The sequence below is a fragment of the Miscanthus floridulus genome, chromosome 1 (assembly GCF_019320115.1).
Source record: "Miscanthus floridulus cultivar M001 chromosome 1, ASM1932011v1, whole genome shotgun sequence".
Lineage (NCBI taxonomy): Eukaryota > Viridiplantae > Streptophyta > Magnoliopsida > Poales > Poaceae > Miscanthus > Miscanthus floridulus.
Window position 1 is genome coordinate 191232600 of NC_089580.1, and position 19619 is coordinate 191252218.

The following is a 19619-nucleotide window of genomic DNA, read 5'->3' on the forward strand; positions in this document are numbered from 1 at the left end:
GTTCGGCTTACGGGTTCCAGCGCTGCAACGAGTTTACGGGAGTCTGATGTGTTCTCAGGGCGTCTGGAGCAGGATTTAGTTGCCAATGTGGCGTTAAACAATGCGGTGTTGTCGCCGTCAAACTAAAAACTGTTTTGTAAGGCGGGCGTGACTAAAACGTTAAACTTGGATGCTTGTTTGCTTTTAATACAAAAGCAGAGGAAACCTCCTTTTCTAAAAAAATAACTCTTGAATATTCGTAACGGTTTACCGGCTAACCGTCTATGTTTATATTTGGAGCAATAAATACAATACATGTTTTATAAAACAAATTTTATATAAGATGTATTAGATGGCGACCTGGCAAGCAACTTGCCAACTAGGCAGCAATTTCATTCGCCAAACGTTCAAAATCAATGAGCTGGAGGCATGGTTGTCTCGACGCTGAACCAAGCACAGCGCTCTAAGTACTCCATCAAAACACATGCAAAGTCTAGAGTAGAACGTCATGTTCGTTTGGACTTGTTTGGTTTATAAACCGTACTTTTTAGTCAACGAACAATATTTTTCTCTCACACCAAATCAGTCAACAATATTTTCAGCCATGACTTATCAGCCAAACAAGCCCAAACGAACATCTGTAAACTTTCTAAGCCAGTGGTTGGTTGGTGGCACAACCTATCTCATTCCCATCTGTAAACTTCATTGTGGACTTCTAGTATGTTTAGATAGAATCACAACCACGTACCGGTGCTTGCAATGAAAGGCCTCCTTGTTTCCTTTTTCTCATCAAGTGAACTAGACCCTCTAGTATCTATAGTAAATTATTAAATGGATAAAGATGATATTCTGTGGTGACTTTTTCCAGCTCTAATAAGTCAAGCGAGATCCTATTTTGGGGAGCTAGTTTCGGATAGGACCCGATGCGGTGATTGGTGAACGATCAACGCAGCCAGCCAGCCGCGCAGTCTCACACTCCGCTATTGATAGCAAACAAGTCCAAGGCGTGGATGATATGAGTCGGCTATTTTAAGAGCTAGCTGGGTGTTCTGTGCTTATTGGCTGTTTTTCTTGTACATAATTATGTTTCCTCTTTGTTTTTTATAGTATACGGAAAAAGAAATTACCTTACCCTCGCTTGAGATAATGAGACAATGCAAAATATGTTTGAATTTAGGTTTAGATGTTTGCTACCAATATGCTTCTTAATTAACCTTAATCTTGCAAAAACATAGCATTTCACAAAGACTATTGACATAATGACATCAATCTTTTTTTTTGCTGCTGCGTGTTCATGCATTATGGTACTACGGTGTTGTACCCATGGAGAGGCCTTAAAAAAAAGTTGTCCACGACATCAGGAGATCATAAGTGGTCGATACTGCTTAGTATAGGCAATGGAAGTATTAAGGGTATAGTTATTGTACTACCTCCATTTCGTTTATAATGCACAGCTTCATATGACAAGATCACCTAAATTTTGGATAACACATGGTCACAAATCTAACCGTATAAAGTTTGTATTGTAGTAATAGTTCAAAATTATTTGCCAAATTATTGGTCAAGGATTTTGGAGTTTAAATCTTGATATGCAAGTACGCCTTATAAAAAAACATAAAGGGAGTAGCATTTCCACTCTACTCCTAAATAAATGCTCTGATAAAAGAGTAGTCATTGCATTATTACATTTATTAATTAATAGCGGGGTATGGATGATCATTTCACGTTGATTCTTTTTCTTAAACTCCTCCCTCCTTCTAAGCAGGATAACATATTTTTACAAAGAAAAGTTCATCTGTTATGTCAAGACAATATCAGTTCAACACAACCATCTGTTGTGTTATGCAGTTTCCAATTTCAATGTGACGCCAATTGTATCAGCAAGAACCTGTAAAACCATTTCAAAATAAATTAAGTGGCGGTACAAATTGTACAATACACTAACAGATGCTGCTCTGTCAATTATAAAAAGCTGATGCACTATCCCATTTTGCTGAGCAAACTACAATAAGCACTTGAATTAACGCAAGGGAACACGTATTAGTACACCTCACTCCAACACACAACAAAAACAATAGGAGAGTATGACTCTTGGCGGCTTCAGTGACCCATCATGGTCTTGAATTCATCAAAGCTGATCACCTCGTCTCCATCCAAGTATAACCTACCGATCGTGGAGAAGCACTCGTCGACGCCCCGCCGCCTCAACATTTGCCCCAGGCTAAGTGTCGTGATGCAAACACATCAGCTACCAGCGGTAGACCAAGGAGTGGAATCGGGCGGCAGGAACACAATAGGGATTGAGGTGGCCAAACGAGGACTTAGGCGGCAGTGGGTTGCTGAAATGTGGGGTGATAGGCTGGAATTGGGTGAGGCGTGAGTGAGATCTCGCGTGTGTTTGGGTTAAAGCAAACTCACTCTTGCTAGTGTTCAGATAGAGGTCTAGGTGGATGGATTGAACCCGACATGAAATATTCTGCTAAGATGCAGGTCAGTAAGTCCCATCCGGCCAAAACTAAGGGACTAAGCTAACCTACTTCTCGCACACACGGAGAGCAGCTGTAGCGTTGCGAGGTGTTGATGTAGAGTATACTTCAATTGCTTCGAACAAGAGCTAGGCGATCATGGACAGCTTGGGCGTTTCTGGATAATAGGATAGGGGATTCAATGAAAAGGATGAAATGAAGAGTATACCCACGTCAACTTCTGCTCCTAACGGCTCAGCGACGACTGCCCCTTCTACCTTGACTTTTTTGCCACTCTGTCTCTTTGGAGCATCCGTTTCCTCATATTATCGATTCATAAAGGTCCATGAAAGGAAAGAAGACCGCTTTCCCTTGCTTCGCAATCATTTTGGATTCTGAATTCGCTGAGTTTTTCTGATTTTTTTTATATTTTCGTTTTCCCTCAAAAAAGAGGAATGGTTGGTTTATGCACCATTAGGTACTGTCGGTTCTGTTTTTTTTATTTCATTTTTTCCTAAAAAAATAGAGGATAAGATCAGTTTATACGGCATACGTCGGTACATGATTTTCCCATTTTCTCCCTAATAATGACCTGTTTAAATCCTTTCATTTGACCTGAATTGGAATATGCTTCATGAACTAGGCAATAGGCTTAGAACTTGATATTTCACCGCTATTTAAATTTTAAGTATAGACCTGTGTTAAATTTAGAGGGTAAGGCATGGAAAGAGTTAGTAAGAAATTGAAAGTAAGTTTCATCGCCACCCTCACATCTCAGTCTCCTTCACCCGTCTGTCGTGAGTTTGAACACAAAATGCTTTTTGTGGGAAAATTTACTGCTGCGATCAAGTTCTTATCGACGGTAACATTTTAATTAAGATCTAAAATAGAGTGATTCTTGATTCTTAAGATTCAATTTAGAGAAACAAACAGACCGTAAGGGAATATAAACTGCGCTGCCTTCTTCCACCTGCCCTTGCACACAAGTTTTTCGTCCAAAAATCGGAGACTTGATAACACTGCTCTTCTCATTTCATTTTTGTAGCTTAACTTAATTCAACCGCCAACTTCATTCAATTTGATGCGGATTTGAAATTGGCACCCACGATTACTTGCTTATCTTTGGAGGCACAAGCACACTCGTGTTCCATGTGGCGGTGACAGCTGACAAATGGCCGGGCCGTGCGTGCCACGTACTCGTCGCGACGGGAACACGTGTCGCGAAAGAACACGTATGTGTAGTATGTACGGGGTGAGTGCATGTGCTACGGAATTCGTACGAGTAGCTCTCAACCGACGTATTAACGAGAGCAACGGAAAAGACAGGAAACCGACCGACCCGCCGCCGGGTTTCCTTTCTGAAGGAGACAGCGTGACAGTGTCAGCTGGCGATGGCGGCTGCAACGACGACGACGACTCAATGTCTCAATTGGAGAAAAAGGCCCCACATGTCAGGTGTCTCCTAGCCTCATATCATCGTCCATCAAAATACTGTACATTAACATTTTTTTTCTTTTTAAATTGAAAGGAGATTATTTAGAAATCATGATTATTGTATATATAACAATGAATGTACATCTATCCGAGCCGAGAAGTAGTTTGACTATATTTATATAAAATATTACTGATATTTGTATCTCTTAATATATTTATATATATCTATCTTACTGTTATTCTAACAATATTCATTATGTATAAATATTACTTTATTCTTTTTATTTTATATATTAGGTCAAATTTAAGAAAAAGTTTAACTTCTCGAAAATAAGAAGTGCAATTATTTGGAACAAAGGGAGTATATGCGTTAAGAAACATATCCGATAGTTCGGTATTGGTAAACCACTTCCAATCATGTATTTTTAGGGGTTTCTTGTTGTAACTACTAATGTACGGGGGCTTCAAAAAATGAAATATATGTACTCCCAATCTTTTTTTAGCATCACGGAAAAACTTCCGTGTTGGAGGATCTGTGAATGTGTTACGGCGCCAAGATGGCCGACCACGGCTTGATCACTGTCGCCACCTGGAAGTTCACCGAAAGGCTTCGTTCGGCTTACCCCATATTCGGCTTGTTCGGCTTCTTTTTTCAGCCGGAACAGTGTTTTCTCTCACAACAATTCAGCCAGAACAGTGTTTTTCAGCCAGTTTCAGCCAAAATTCTGCCAACCGAATAGGGCCATATCACTATTTCATATATGAGAATACTTAGAGGTAGATGAGGCAATGAAGCTACCATTTTAAAAGTTTTGGGTGTTAGCTATGGTGCCGAGAATGGCCTAAGCTAACTTGTCAGCGATGGCTGGCCACGCCGGTGAATTATTTTCATCTATGGTTGTACGCACGGGAGACGACAACATGTATGTTTTTTTGAATGAGTAAAATGGAATCGTTGGTGGGGTGTTGTGCCCAATAGTTTTTATTAGAAATGTTATAAAACCAAATTGTTAGGACTCAATATTTTAGATGTTAATGAAGATGCTCTAAACAAATTACACAGACATGAATCTTCCTAAACAAAGGCACCGTTTGGCTCACGGAAACGTTCCCGATTCTGGGAGGAATCGAAAGAAACGGTGCCCGACACCTTACAGCCGAAACGTCTAAGCGTTTGGCCCTTTACTGCCTGCAGATGTGAATCCGTGAAAAGGTGGCTTCACAGTGATTTGATTCTTCAGCCAAACGGTTCAGTGATTCTGATTCGCCATCTCAAATGTTTTCTAAAAGAATATAGATTTGAAACGTTTATTTGAGAATCTAGATCCCACCAAACTGGTTTAAAAACAAAAATAACTTATATTATGTACACAAGCGGAGAGGACGAACAGCAAATTCAGTGATCTTTCTCAGATCGTGTCCGCATTTGACCATTTGTCCCTCGCATTATCCCTGTCAATGTTGAGTTGTTGACTGAATCCACGGTTCTCATTCGGTGCAATCGTCTAGTGTTTTTTTCTTGAGGAAAAACGCCGCACCTGTAATAATGGGGAGGCCAGAAGTTGAGCGGATTCTTGGCGCATTTATGACAAAGTAGCACGTCGATCCTCTCCGTTTTTATTTATCCAGAAACGCTCCTTTTCAAAAGAATCGGTGGAATATATGGGGTTGAAGATACTAAATGCGACGTGCAGAAAGGCCCCGCGAAAAAACAGTGAACCAGGCCGTGATCCACGACTCTCCTTGTTTAGTTTTATTGGGACCAATACTAGCGTATCCGAAGAGGATGAGCTAATGACCATCAACATTGATTCATCTGAGCAATCAAGAGCGCGACTACAGCTCCAACCGACCCCAGGCGCGCAAGCTCCACCTCGCCCGACCTCTGGGGGAGAGCCCCGCCTCGCCCAACCCCAAGGTCGCGGGCTCCGCCTCACCCGACCTTTGGGGGAGGGCTCTGCCTCGCCCAACACCGAGGCCGTGGGCTCTACCTCGCCCGACTCCGAGGCCGAGGGCTCCGCCTCGCCCGACCTCTGGTGGCGAACTCCGCCTCGCCCGACCTCTGGGGGAGGGCTCCGTCTTGCCCGACATCGAGGCCGCGGGCTCCGCCTCGCCCGACCTCTGGGTGAGAGCTCCACCTCGCCCGACCTCTGGGGGAGGGCTCCGCCTCACCTGACCCCGAGGCCGCGGGCTCTGCCTCGCCCGACCTCTGGGGGAGGTCTCTGCCTCGCCCGACCCCAAGGTCGCGGACTCCGTCTCGCCCGACGGAGACCCATGTCGCCGCCAACCACTCCAGGTCCAAGCATATGGGCCTGGGTCAAAGCTCTAACACCAGGGAAGAGACCAGCACGCCCCGATAAAACCCGTGACCACGGGAGGCCATACCGGAGGGTTCACATCAATAACAGCGTCGGGCGTACCGATGTTGTTCTGCCTAACCCCCGTACGAACACTAGCAGACGCGTCAGCTTACCACGACGTCTGCTATGATAGAATGGAACGCCATGATCGGCAGACGACGCCTGCGCATGGTGCCAGTGGTGGACGGGGCCGCGACATGGAGTTGTCCCTGTTGACATCTACAGGGTCGGCGGTACCCGCATGAATGATATGAAGGACCCGACAGTCCTGAAGGCCATCCTCTCCCCCTTGTTTCTTCTCTTTTTCTCTGCTGTAACCCGTGCTTTCCCTTGATCTATAAAAGCAAAAGCAGGGCGTCCCATGGAGGGGGACAAAAAAATTAGATCGATCCAGGCCAGACCCGATTGAACCATCATGAACCCATCAAACCTCGAACTGATCAGAACACAACACAAGCACACGGTCGAGCAGCAATCGAGCTCTCAGCACCTGTTCATTCTTTCCACTAGAGACTTGGGACCTGTCTCTCTATCGTTCGTTTATAACCCCTACTATAAACTTTTGATGCTAGTAACAAGAGGACATGCAACGAACTGGACATAGGGACATTCTGCCTAAACCAGTATAAACCTTGTGTCCTCTTAGCACACCATCCGAGCCAGACGCGTAATAATAGAAATTTACTCATTGGTGGTAACTCAAAACACCGACAATTGGCGCGCCAGGTAGGGGCCTTTTGCGTGTCTCAACATCCACACCAGGCCTCGGATGGCTAGTCATAACGTCAGCTGGGTCCTGGGCGTGCACGTGTGCTTCGGGGACCTAGACTTCATCGTCACGACGGAGGGAGAGTTAGCGCTGGCTCTCGCCGCCATCCAACCTCTCCACTGCACCGGCCTCGACACGATCGCCAAGGCGCTTGAGGAGCTATAGCTGCACGCACTGGAGTCCTGCGTCCTCGGGAGCGGCCAGCTCCTCGACTTTGACTATAGGAGGTTAGAGCACCAGCTCGGTGCCTTCTTGGGACCCTGACCGTCCTGAGAGGACATGTGCCACCTCACTTTCTCGTTCGCCAACGTCATGGCGTAGCTTGCCGGAGGAGAGCCACTCTCTCCAGAATACCTCATCCGGAGTGCCCAGATAGTGCTCCCGTTCAGTCTTCACAACGCCACAGAGACTGTTGGCCACCTTATGGCACAACGCACGCCTCCATCCCCTACGAATGACGAGTTCATGGGGATGACCGAATATGTCGTGGAATCTTTCCACGACCTCCTCGCGAGAGAAACAGCGTCGTCCTCCACCTCTGACTTCAGCAGGGGGAGCCATCACCCCTCTCATGAGTGTTTCATGGTAGGTACCTCCGATGGACACGTCAAAAGCATCCACAAGGAAGAGGCTACCGCAACAAACGACCTCAACGATGAGGTCGAGAGGGATGCAAGGGCCCCACCACGCCTGCGGGTGGAGCAGCTAAAGGCCCGACACTAAGAGCTCGAGGAAGCATAACTCCAGCTCGAGCAGGAACGCGTGGAGCTCGAGTGCCACGGAGACGGTGGGCGTGCACGTGCCATGGCCCGTGACGTAAACCGAAGGATCATCGAGGACGATGAAGCACTCCCACACTTTGCCCAGGCAAGTTAGAACATCACTGCTGTGGCAGCTTTGCTCCAAGGACTTCCAGGGCCCACGACGATCGAGGATCGTCGGGCTCATCGTGAGATTCACACGCTACTCGAGCGTGCGGTGGCGCAGCAGGTCGAGAGCTCGCTATCTCGACAATGTGAGCTCAACGCCAGCCAGCGCACGCCCTTAGAGCGACCTGACAAGGACACGTCAGTCCACCAGGCGCCGCAAGGTGGTAGGCCTCGCACCGTGGTCCTAGTGCATGAGCGTCTCGGCCACCACCGCGACACGCGCGACACCCTCGATGCCCGCAGTCGTGCCCACGATGATATGAGGGAGGGGGCTAGCTACATCTACCACCCTCGTTGTGGCGGACACAACGACAACGGTGAGGACCGACGCCTGAGCCCTGACCTGTCAGGATCTCAGGCCTTCGGCCAACATATCCTCAATGCCGCCTTTCTACCGCGGTACCGATCACCGACCAACATCTCAAAGTACTCTAGGGAGACAAACCCAGACTATGGCTCAAGGATTATCGGCTTGCTTGCCAAGCCGGTGGAGCGGATAATGATGATTTCATTATCCGCAACCTCCTATTGTTCATGGCTGATTCGGTGCGAACATGGTTGGGGCACCTTCTGCCCAACAGAATCCAAAGTTGAGCGAACCTGAAAGAGATCTTCATGGAAAACTTTTAGGGCACATACAAGCGCCTTGAGAACCCATGGGATCTCAAAATCTACCGACAGAAGGGTGGGGAAACCCTTCGTGGGTATATCAGGCGCTTCTCCTGGCAGTGCAATGAGCTGCCTAACATCACCGATGCCGATGTCATTGAAGCTTTCCTGTCTGAGACCACCTGTGAGTCCCTAGTCCATAAGCTGGGACATAAGGGCCCGTGAACCACCAAGGAGCTCCTTGACATCGCCACTAGCCACGCTTCGAGCGAGGAGGCGGTCGAAGCGATCTTCAACCGCCTCAAGGGCAAGGCAAAATGGGACGAGGACATCGACGAAGGCACCTCCAGCTGTCCTAGTAAGAAGAAGAACAAGCAATGGCACGAGGGCTCGCTCATGGCCACCGCCAACCACAAGGGGGTCGAAAGCCCGCTGAGGATACCCGGACCACTTCGAGAAGCTGCTCAAAGGGGCATGCCCAAACCATGCTTTCCCCGTCAGGCATCTATATAGGGACTACGGCCTTATGAAGCAGTTCTTGTTCGGAAGCTTCAAAAAGGAGGAGCATGGGAAGGACCCTAAGCCGACCGTGGATGACGCCGAGGGGAAGGACAGTGGCTTTCCGATGCTGGATGGCTGCCTCATGATCTTCGAAGGGTCGATGGCCTATGACTCCAAGCACCGCTAGAAGCTCACGTGCTGCGAGGTCTATACGGCCGAGCCAACCGCACCTACCTTCCTCCGATGGTCAGAATCTGCCATAACCTTTGATCGAACCGACCACCCAGATAGCGTCTCGCAATCGGGGAGATATTCGTTCATGGTCAACCTGATCATCGGCATGAAATGGCTCACCAAGGTACTGATGGATGGAGGCAGTGGCCTCAACATCATGTACGTCGAAACGCTCGACGCTATGGGCATCGACCGATCGCGCATCTAGCCAACTGGAGCGCTTTTCCATGGCATCGTGCCTAGAAAGTAGGCCATGCCACTTGGGCAGATCGATCTACCCGTCACCTTCGGGGATCCATCCAATTACAGGATGGAGACCCTCACCTTTGAGGTGGTCGGGTTCCATGGAACCTACCACGCCATCCTGGGACGTCCATGCTACGTAAAGTTCATGGTCGTCCCCAACTACACTTATCTGAAGCTGAAGATGCAGGGACTATGCGGGGTCATCACCATCAGCACCTCCTCTAGCACGCCTATGAGTGTGAGGTCGAGTGCTGCAAACATATCACGACAATCGTCGCCTCCAAGGAGCTCACGGCCATTAGGAAGGAGGTCACCGAAGAAGCACCCGACCCCAAGCGGTCGACTGAGTCTTTTGAGCCTATGGAGGGCACCAAGGAGGTGCTCATAGACCCTAGTGGCTCCAAGAGCCAGGTGGTGCGCATTGGCGCCACACTTTCCTCCAAATAGGAAAGCGCGCGCGTCGACTTCCTTCACGCCAATAGAGGTATCTTTGCATGGAAACCCTCAGACATGACAGGCATTCTGAGGGAAGTCATCGAGCATGTCTTGAAGATTAGGCCAGGCTCCAAGCCGGTGTAGCAGCGCCTACGTCGCTTCAACAAGGGGAAACACAGGGCCATCAGTGAGGAGATCACGAAGCTTTTGGCGGCCAGGTTCATCAAAGAAGTATACCATCCCGAGTGGTTAGCCAATCCCGTTCATGTACGAAAGAAGAGTGGGAAATGAAGAATGTGTGTTGACTACATGGGTCTCAACAAAGTGTGTCCAAATGATCTGTTTCCTTTGCGATGTATAGACCAAGTAGTTGACTCGACCTTAGGGTGTGAAACCCTTTGCTTTCTTGATGTGTACTTCGGGTACCATCAGATCACGATGAAAGAGTCCGACCAGCTTGTGAAATCTTTCATCTCCCCATTCAATTGTTCTGCTATATCACAATGCCATTTGGTCTAAAGAACGCTGGGGCTACGTACCAGCATTGTATGCTCAAGTGTTTCGAGGACCTCATCGAATGAACCCTTGAGGCCTATGTGGACGACATCGTGGTCATGTCCAAGCGGGCTAACCTGGTCATAGCCGACCTAGAGTAGACCTTTGCGAAACTCCGAACAAACAGCATTAAGCTCAACTCCGAGCAAATGGCGTTTTCAGGGTCCCAAGGGGTATGCTGCTGGGTTTCATCATCTCCAAGCATGGCATCGAAGCCAACCTAGAGAAGATCTCAGCCATCACAAGGATAGGCCCGATTAAGAACATAAAGGGAGTATATCGAGTTGTAGGGTGCCTCACCGCGCTCAGCCGCTTCATTTCACACCTCAGCAAACGAGGTCTCCCCCTCTATCGGCTTCTGAAGAAGGCCGACTATTTTGAATGGATGACCAAGGACTAGGAGGCACTTGACGCGGTCAAGCAGCTTCTAACGAAGGCCCCGATCCTAGCCCCTCTGATCGACGGAGAACCGCTTCTGCTCTACATTGCGGCCACCACGCAAGTGGTCAGCGCCGCCCTAGTGGTGGAGCAAAAAGAAGAGGGGCACGCCCTTAAAGTGCAGCATCCCATGTTCTTCATTAGCGAGGTCTTGCACGATTCCAAGACCCGCTACCCCCAAATCTAGAAGCTCCTCTACGCCGTCCTTATCGCCAAGAGGAAGCTGCATCACTACTTTGAGTCACATATGGTGACGGTCGTGATGTCCTCCCCCTTGGCAAGGTTGTCCAAAACCAGGATGCCATGGGAAGAATCACAAAGTGGGCACTCAAGCTGATGGGTCAAGGCATTTTGTATGCCCTCTGGACGGCTATCAAGTCCTAAGTACTGGCTGATTTCATTACAGAGTGGACTGAGGTCCAAATGCCACCAGCAGTCATCGACCAAGAGTACTAGATGATGCACTTTGATGGATCGCTGATGAAGAAAGGCGCTGGCATGGGACTGGTCTTCATTTCATCCCTCAGGGTACGCATGAGGTACATGGTTCTCCATTTCCCCTCCTCCAACAATGTGGCTGAATATGAGGCGCTCATTAATGGTCTGCGCATTGCCATCTTGTTGGGTATCCGACGCCTCGATGTCCAAGGTGACTCCTAGCTGGTCATTGACCATGTCATGAAGGAGTCAAGCTTCCACAATGCCAAGATGGCTACATATTACCGAGAAGTCCGCCAGCTAGAGGACAAGTTCGATGGTCTCGAGCTCAATCACATCCCAAGGCGTCTCAATGAGACGGCTGACGCACTGGCGAAAGCGGCGTTCGGCCAAGAGCCAGCACCAATGGGTGTCTTCGCCAGTGATCAGCACAAGCCCTTAGTCTATTACGAGGAGCTAGAACAAGTTAGTGATGGGTCGCTCACCCTAGGCTTGGGAGCTAACCAGCTGGTGGCTCCATCTGACCCCGAGGTCATAGAGCTTGGTGAGGATCCAGCGATGAAGCCTGACCCTCTGGTCGACTAGAGGACGCCTTACCTTGACTACCTCCTCCGCGAGGCGCTGCCGACGGACAAGATGGAGGCTCGGTGGCTCGTGTGTCATGCCAAGTCCTTTGTCCTTATTAAGGGCAAACTCTACAAGCAAAGCCACATCAGGATCCTACAACGTTGCATCCCCATCGATCAGGGGAAGCGGTTGTTGAGCGACATCCACGGTGGGGTCTGTGGCCACCATGCTGCGCCTAGAACCCTGGTCGAAAACGCATTCTGACAAGGCTTCTACTAGCTGACCGTAGTAGCCGATGCCGAACAGATTATGCGCACCTATGAAGGGTGTTAATACTACGGTCGACAGACCCACCTGCCGGCCCAAGAGCTCTAAACGATCCCCATCACGTGGCCATTAGTGGTCTAGGGGCTTGATTTGGTCAGACCTCTCAAAAGGGCACTTAGGGGATATACGCACTTGCTTGTCACCATAGACAACTTTACAAAGTGGGTAGAGGCTCGACCGATCTCCACGATCAAATCTAAGCAAGCCATGCTGTTCTTCCTTGACATCATCTATTGCTTTGGGGTCCCGAACTCCATCATCATGGACAACGGCACATAGTTCACCAAAAAGAAGTTCCTCTGATTCTACGATAAATATCACATCCGTGTCGATTGGACCGCCGTGGCGCATCCCCGCATGAATGGGTAGGTTGAGCGCATGAATGGCATGGTCCTATGAGGCCTTAAGCCTAGGATCTTAAACCGGTTGAACAAGTTTGGCGAACGATGGGTTGCAAAACTTTCCATGGTGCTCTAAAGCCTGAGGATGACACCTAGCCGGACCACTAGCTACACACCATTCTTCATGGTCTACGGTTCCAAGGCTATCCTCCCGATCGACCTCGACTATGGAGCGCTAAGGGTCAGGGCGTACGATGAATAGGGAGCTGAGGCGTCCCTCAAAGATGCCATGAACTAGCTAGATGAAGCGCGCGACGTTGCCCTCCTCCGCTCGACCAAATACCAGCAAGCGTTGCATTGGTACCACAGCCATCGAGTGTGGGGTCAGGCCTTCAACGTCGGTGACTTGGTGCTCCACCTTGTCTAGAGCAACAAGAACCACCACAAGCTCTCTCTGCCATGGGAGGGACCGTATATCGTCACGGAGGTGCTCTGACCAGGCGCCTGCAAACTCAAGACCATCGACGGTGAAGTCTTCGTCAATGCCTGGAATATCGAGTAGCTACATCGCTTTTACCCTTAATATACGCACACTTTCTCTTATCGGTTTCGCTATCGACTCCCTGATCTTCAAGTGACGACTGACCCCTAGCAGTGACAAGGGGTCGGGCCTCACTCGGGAGCTAATAATAGCATATCTATCCAGTAGACATTCTCTACGCCCGACCCTTTCTCACATTGAGACCTAGAAACAAGGGTTGCGGAAACGAACGCTGAGTAAAACTGGTTGGACTGCAAGAAACCTATGCCTCGATGGCTACAACATTTTTTGCTCAACAGCGTGATCAGAGTTTTTTCCGCACCCTGAGCTTTTTAGTCTTAACTACGCAAAGAGTCGATACGCGTCTAAGAGTATATCCGCCTAGCAAACATTCTCTGCCTGACCCTCTCTCATGTTGAGACCTAGGAGCTAGGGTTACGGGAACAAACTCTGAGTAAAACTTATCAGACTGTGAGAAACCTATGTCCCAATAGCTACGGCGCCTTTGCTCACTAGCATGATCAGAATTTGTTCTCCCATACCTTGAGCTTTACGGCCTTAATAACGAAAAGGGTCAGAACGCACGAACCTTTTTATACAAAAAGGGGATAAGGGCTAAAAATTTGTTTGACCATAACGAAATTTAAGAGCTTGTCCATTTATTGCAAGTTTGTCTTCTAGCTTATCTGCCTAACTAATTTCTTAGGGGAGATGATCTCATCCTCTATCTCCACAAGTAGGTCCTATGTCAGTGGGTCACACAAGTCAATCGGACAGCTTGGCCGCTGTCGAGAGATGGGTAAGGAGCAGTAGGACTCATGCGGGTTATTCTGACTTCGTCACAAATGATGGACCTAGATTCCACTCAAACATATCTAGTAAGAGCTCTTTGAACCCATCACTCGTGCCATCGAGGCAAGTCCTATCCCGACGGATCACCCAAGCCGATCGGATGGCTCGGGTCGATGCCGAGAGATGGGTCACCTTTAATTTATACACGTTTTCTCTTAATTAATTTTGTTATCGAGCCCCCGACCCCGACAATGGCAGGGGGTCAGGCCTCGCACAGGGGCTGGTAGGGTTGCCTATTCAGTAGACATTATTTCTGCTCGACCCCTTCTCATGCTAAAAACTAGAGGCAAGGTGTGTAGAAACAAACACTGAGTAAAACTGGTTGGACTATAGGAAACCTACGCCCTAGCGGCTATGGCGTCCTTGCTCACCAACATGATCATAGTTTTTGTCCCTGCACCCTGAGCTCTAGCCTCCACCTTCCCAGGAAGGGTTTGGAGGGGCCTACCTACGGAACCTCCATCGAGGAGAGGCCAGCAGGTCGCCCAAGTCGATCGGACGACTCGGGCCACTACTGAGAGATGGGTAAGGAGCAGTAGGGATCCCCATGCAGGTTACGCCAACTCTATCACGAACGATGGATTCGAACCCCACACGGACATATCTAGGAAGAAGCTCCTTGAACCTGTCACTCGAGCCATCGAGGTAACTTTACCAACCCTCACTTTACTTTTCTAGTACATGAGCATTCATTCATCCATTCTCATAGATGTACTCATACATTCATTCATATATTCATCCATACATTCATCCCATACATCCAAGCATTGCATATGCAATTATTGCATCACAACACTTCTCGCCGCATCACGAAGCGGTAGTCGTCTCATTCGACATGAGCGGCGACCGACCGAGGTTCGAAGGCCAGACCACAAAGGGCTCGAGGTCACCTCGCATCAAACAGATCCTGGGGAGAAAAACATAGATGAGCCCTAGAGGCCCTTGCCCGACCCCGCTCAGAAGCAGACAGGGACATCTCGACCTTTCTCGTTCGATCCTAACCTCGAGCCAAGCCCACAGAATCTCCATCGAGGAGAGGCCAGTGGGTCACCTAAGTCGGTCTTCGGAACGCCTCGGGCATCTACCAGGAGGTGGGTTAAGGAGCAGTGGAATGCCACATGAGGTCTATGCCGACTCAGTCAGCGAATGATGGACCCGAATTCTACTCGAACATGTCCGTTAGCGAGCTCACCGACCGCGACACTTGAGCCATCGAGGCAAGTGTCGTTAGCTCAGCCCCTCCGATTGCAGAAATCATGGACGGGGTGACGCATGAAATTTGGCTGACCCCTACCGACCACAATGGGGCTCGGGGGCTTGAGCCACCCGACCCTAACTCGGGAATCCAACTGACCGAGGTTGAAAGGCCCATCCATGAAGGGCTTGAGGCTGCCTCGCGTCGAACAGAGCCAGGGAAGAAAACACAGATGAGCCCCAACGGCCTTCGGCCGACCCACTTAGAAGCAGGCAGGGTCATCTCAACCTTCTCATTCGATCCTAACCTCGAGCCAATCCCATAGAATCTCCATCAAGGGGAGGCCAGTGGGCCACCTGAGTCGCTCTCTAGAGCAACATGGGCATCTGCCAGGAGGTGGGTTAAGGAGCAATAGAATGCCACATGAGGGCTATGCTGACCCCATCACGAACGACGAACCCAGATTTCACTCGAACATGCCCATTAGCGAGCTCACCGAGTGTGTCACTCGAGCCATCGAGGTAAGTGACGTCAGCTTAGCCCCTCCGGTTGCGAAAACCGTGGATGGGGTAATGACCACAAAGACAAGCCGACCCTCGACCAGACCCTCGCTATGCGTGGGGCTCAAGGAAAGTTGGACTCGCAAGAAGACCGAATGCGTAGTCACAGAACACTAGCTCAGATCCTAGGGATGGGGTACGCGTGAAAACTAAGACTAGTTTCGCTATCCTCTTCTCGATCTTTAGTGACACCTGACCCCTACAATGGCAAGGGGTCGGGTCTCACTCGAGGGCTGATAAGGGTATATATACACCCTTTCTAAAATAGTCACCGTGCCTGACCCCTTCCTCACATTAAAAAACCTACTGGCAAGGTTCGTGAAAACAAACGATTGAGTAAGGTTGGTTGGACTGCGAGAAACCTACGCCCCAGCAGCTATGGCACTCTTGCTTACCAACATGATAAGAGTTTCCCTCCTACACCTTGAACTCTATGGTCTTAACAAATGGAAGGGTCGGAACACATTAACCCCTTTTCACACATAAAAACAGAGAAAAAACAAATTTGTTCACACCGAAACAAAAGAATAGATTTGATCAAACAAAATGACAAGTTTGTTTAAACGATACAGAAGGGTCGGAACTTGTCCACTTGTTACAAGAACGGCCGCCCGACCTATCTAACTAACTAGCCCCTCTAGAGGAGAACTATGTCTTCTATCTTATCCGACAGGTCCTGCAAAAGGGGAGCCACCGCCATCTCCATCTTCTTTAGCTCATGGACTTCATAGCCCGATGCATAGCCGTGGCTCATTGCCTCCAAATCAATGCTATCCCCATAATGAGAACGAGCAATCACAAAGGACTGATTGACCCCGACGCGAAGGGCACTCCTCTCGAGCTGGTGCACTCGAGCCGTGATCTCAACAGCACCAGCCGTGAGTGAGCTGGTCCCCTTCGACCGCACCACCTGAAGATCATTGTAGACCACTTCGAGGGCGGCGGTCAGGATACCGAGCTCATCACTTTCTACCAGAAGATTCCTCCCCACCTCGGTGAGGTCCACAGCCAGCCCAAGAAAAAAGCTCTCGGCCTCTAGCTTCTGGGTCATCATGCTTTCTAGCTCGTCCTAGAGTGAGTCGACCTTCTGTTGCATGTCATCGCGCTCTTGGTAGGCCTAGTCATGCTCTCAGAAAGCCTGGTCGCGCTCCTCGCGAGCTGGGTCACATTCCAAGCGGAGCCTCTCTGCGGTTTGGAGTAGTTCATGCCGCTCCTTGGGCAGCTGAGCGACTGCCGCGGCCTCCAGACTCACCCTCTTCTCTAGGGTCGCGAGCTTCTCCTCGGCCCCCAGCTTCAGTTCCCTTTCCTTCTCAACCTCGGCTAGAAGGTCAAGGATCCGCTGGCGAGTCTTGGTGTCCTTCTAGAGCAACTCATCTTGCTCCTTCCTGACCCTGGTAGTTTTCTCGTCGTCCTTCCGCGCCTTGCCGATAGGGCCTCGAACGCCTTCTTGGCCTTGTCTCCTCGGTGAGGAGAGTCAGCTCAGCCACCCTTTGCTGGGCAGCGACAAGCTAAGCTATTACCTCCTCGCATAGCCATGCCTCCTCGACGAGGTGGTCCCAGGCCTCCTTCTGCTGATGAAGGAACTGAGATTTCCCCCAGTTGCGAGCTATGAGGGACTATAGGAAGACGATGGTCAGGATACAGAAAGCATATAAAGAAGGATAAGGGTGAAAAGCAGGACCAAGCAATACCGACAGGAGGGAACAACAATGTCGCGCAATGTGCTCGTGGCGTGGTTCAGGGCCTCGAGCACAGACGTGATCTCTACGTCGAGGCTCTCCTGTCCCATGCTCTTGGCGGCATCGTCAAGGGTGAAAAGCATTGACACCGGATCATCCGGAGTCATCCACCAGAGCAGGGGCTTGCCCTGTGTAGGCGAGCCACTACCCACCAACGTTAGGGCCAGGGATGACTCTCCACCGGCTCCAAGTGCCGCTAATCCCTCTTGCCGTGATGTCCCCACCAAGATGCCCCTCCAGCGATGGAAGGGGTCAGTGGTGCGGACATCGACCCCTCTCCCAGCACCATGACTCCTAAGGACCCCTCGATCGCGTTCCCCTCCTTCCGGCCCATGTCAGGTGCCGTCACTTGGGCCACCGATGGCACGGGTCGCACCAGCGCCTCAGGCATCACTGCGGTTGCGCTCAGCGGTGACCCATCCATCACGGTCACCGCCACCTCCACTTGCGTTGGTGGGGTCACGACCAGCTACGTCGCGCCCGCCACGATCGGCGCCACGAGCGCGGTCGGCAGCCCCATCCGCCCCATTGTCGGTAGTGGTATCGCGGCCATCGCCAGCTGCTCTGTGACCTCCGAAGGCGCACCTTGAGCCCCTGCGTCCGTCCATCCTGCCGATGGCACGGGCACCACCGTAGGCAGCACCTGATCGCCCGACAACGCAGTCACACTAGCATCGCCCCTGCCCGAAATGGGTGCGACACCAGTCGGCGGCTACCACCTCAATTGGAGGGCGACACTCTTTTTCGGCGCCAGCGCCAAAGGATTACGCTACCTACCAACGCTGCAAGGGATGAAAAGCATAAGTCACAATGAAATTCGACCAAAACAAGGAAAAATAGATGAACTGATAACTCACATCAGCACTGTCGGGTGATAGATGCGTTTGGGGGGCGAACCCCCTGACCTTTGCTCCACCTCTTCGGAGTGAGGCCGTTTCGAGCCCGTCCCCTGCTCCTAGGCAAAGGGGCTTGCTCCCCTTGGCTCTTGGGGCGTGACGGTGGAGCCGTCCGCCTTCGCTGGCACCTTGGGCGCGACGGTAGAGCCACCCGCCCCTGTTGACTCCTAGGGTAGGCCGACGGTACGGCACGCCTCCGCCGGTTCCCCGGACGCACCCTCCCCTCCGTGGAACAAGAAGGGTCCCGACGTCTGTAAGGACGAACTAATACATATCAGCGCATCCTCGTTCTCTAGGATGTCCCACTCGATACCGTCGACTACCTCATCGTCGTCTCCATCATCATCATCATCATCATCATCATCGCTGTCAGTGTCCTCCCCTCGTTCCTGCGCCTGTAGCTTCCGCTGCCTCTTCCTCTTCCTGTCCTCCTTTATCTTCCTCAGCCGCTCACCCTCGGTGCGATTCGCCGTCCTCACGGCTGAATTCCTCAGCAATGGCGCCAAGGGCGACCTCTGGGGGAGGTCTCCGCCTCGCCCGACCTCTTGAGGAGGTCTTCGCCTCGTCCGACCTCTTGGGGAGGTCTCCGCCTCACCCGACCCCAAGGCCGTGGACTCCGCCTCACTCGACGGAGACCCATGCCGTCGTCAACCACTTTAGGTCCAAGCGTATGAGCCTAGGTCAAAGCTCTGACACCAGGGAAGAGACCGACACGCCTCGATGTAACATGTGGCCACGGGGGACCATACCGGATGGTTCATATTAAGAATAGCGTTGGACATACCGATGATGTTCTGCCTAACCCCCGTACGAATACTGACAGGCTCGTCAACTCATTATGACATCCGCTACGACGGAATGGAACGCCATGACCGGCAGACGACGTTTGTACGTGGCGCCAGTGGTGAATGGGGCCACGACGTGGAGCTGTCCCTGTTGACATCTACAGGGGCGCCGGGACCCGCATGGAGGATAAGAAGAACCCGGTGGCCCTGAAGGCTATCCTCTCCCTCTCGTTTCTTCTCTTTTCCTCCGCTGTAACTCGTGCTTTCCCGTGGTCTATAAAAGAGAAAGCAGGACGTCCTATGGAGGGGGACAAAAAAATTAGATCGATCTAGGCCAGACCCGATCGAACCATCACGAACCCATCAAATCTCGAACCGATCAGAACACAACACAAACACACGGCCGAGCAGCAATCGAGCTCTC

The 19619-nt window shown here is 50.6% G+C and overlaps 1 protein-coding gene across 1 annotated transcript; it reads left to right on the top strand.

Annotated features, from left to right (window-relative positions):
- Positions 1 to 17756: 17756 nt before the first annotated feature.
- LOC136468842 (AA9 family lytic polysaccharide monooxygenase B-like) lies at positions 17757 to 18104 on the top strand. The gene has a single exon (XM_066467262.1). The coding sequence runs from the start codon at positions 17757 to 17759 to the stop codon at positions 18102 to 18104; it is 348 nt and encodes a 115-aa protein (XP_066323359.1).
- The last annotated feature ends 1515 nt before the right edge of the window (positions 18105 to 19619 follow it).

Bases quoted from the DNA above. Each gene is read 5' to 3' on its own strand.
- LOC136468842 (XM_066467262.1), top strand. From the start codon at position 17,757: ATGGAAGGGGTCAGTGGTGCGGACATCGACCCCTCTCCCAGCACCATG.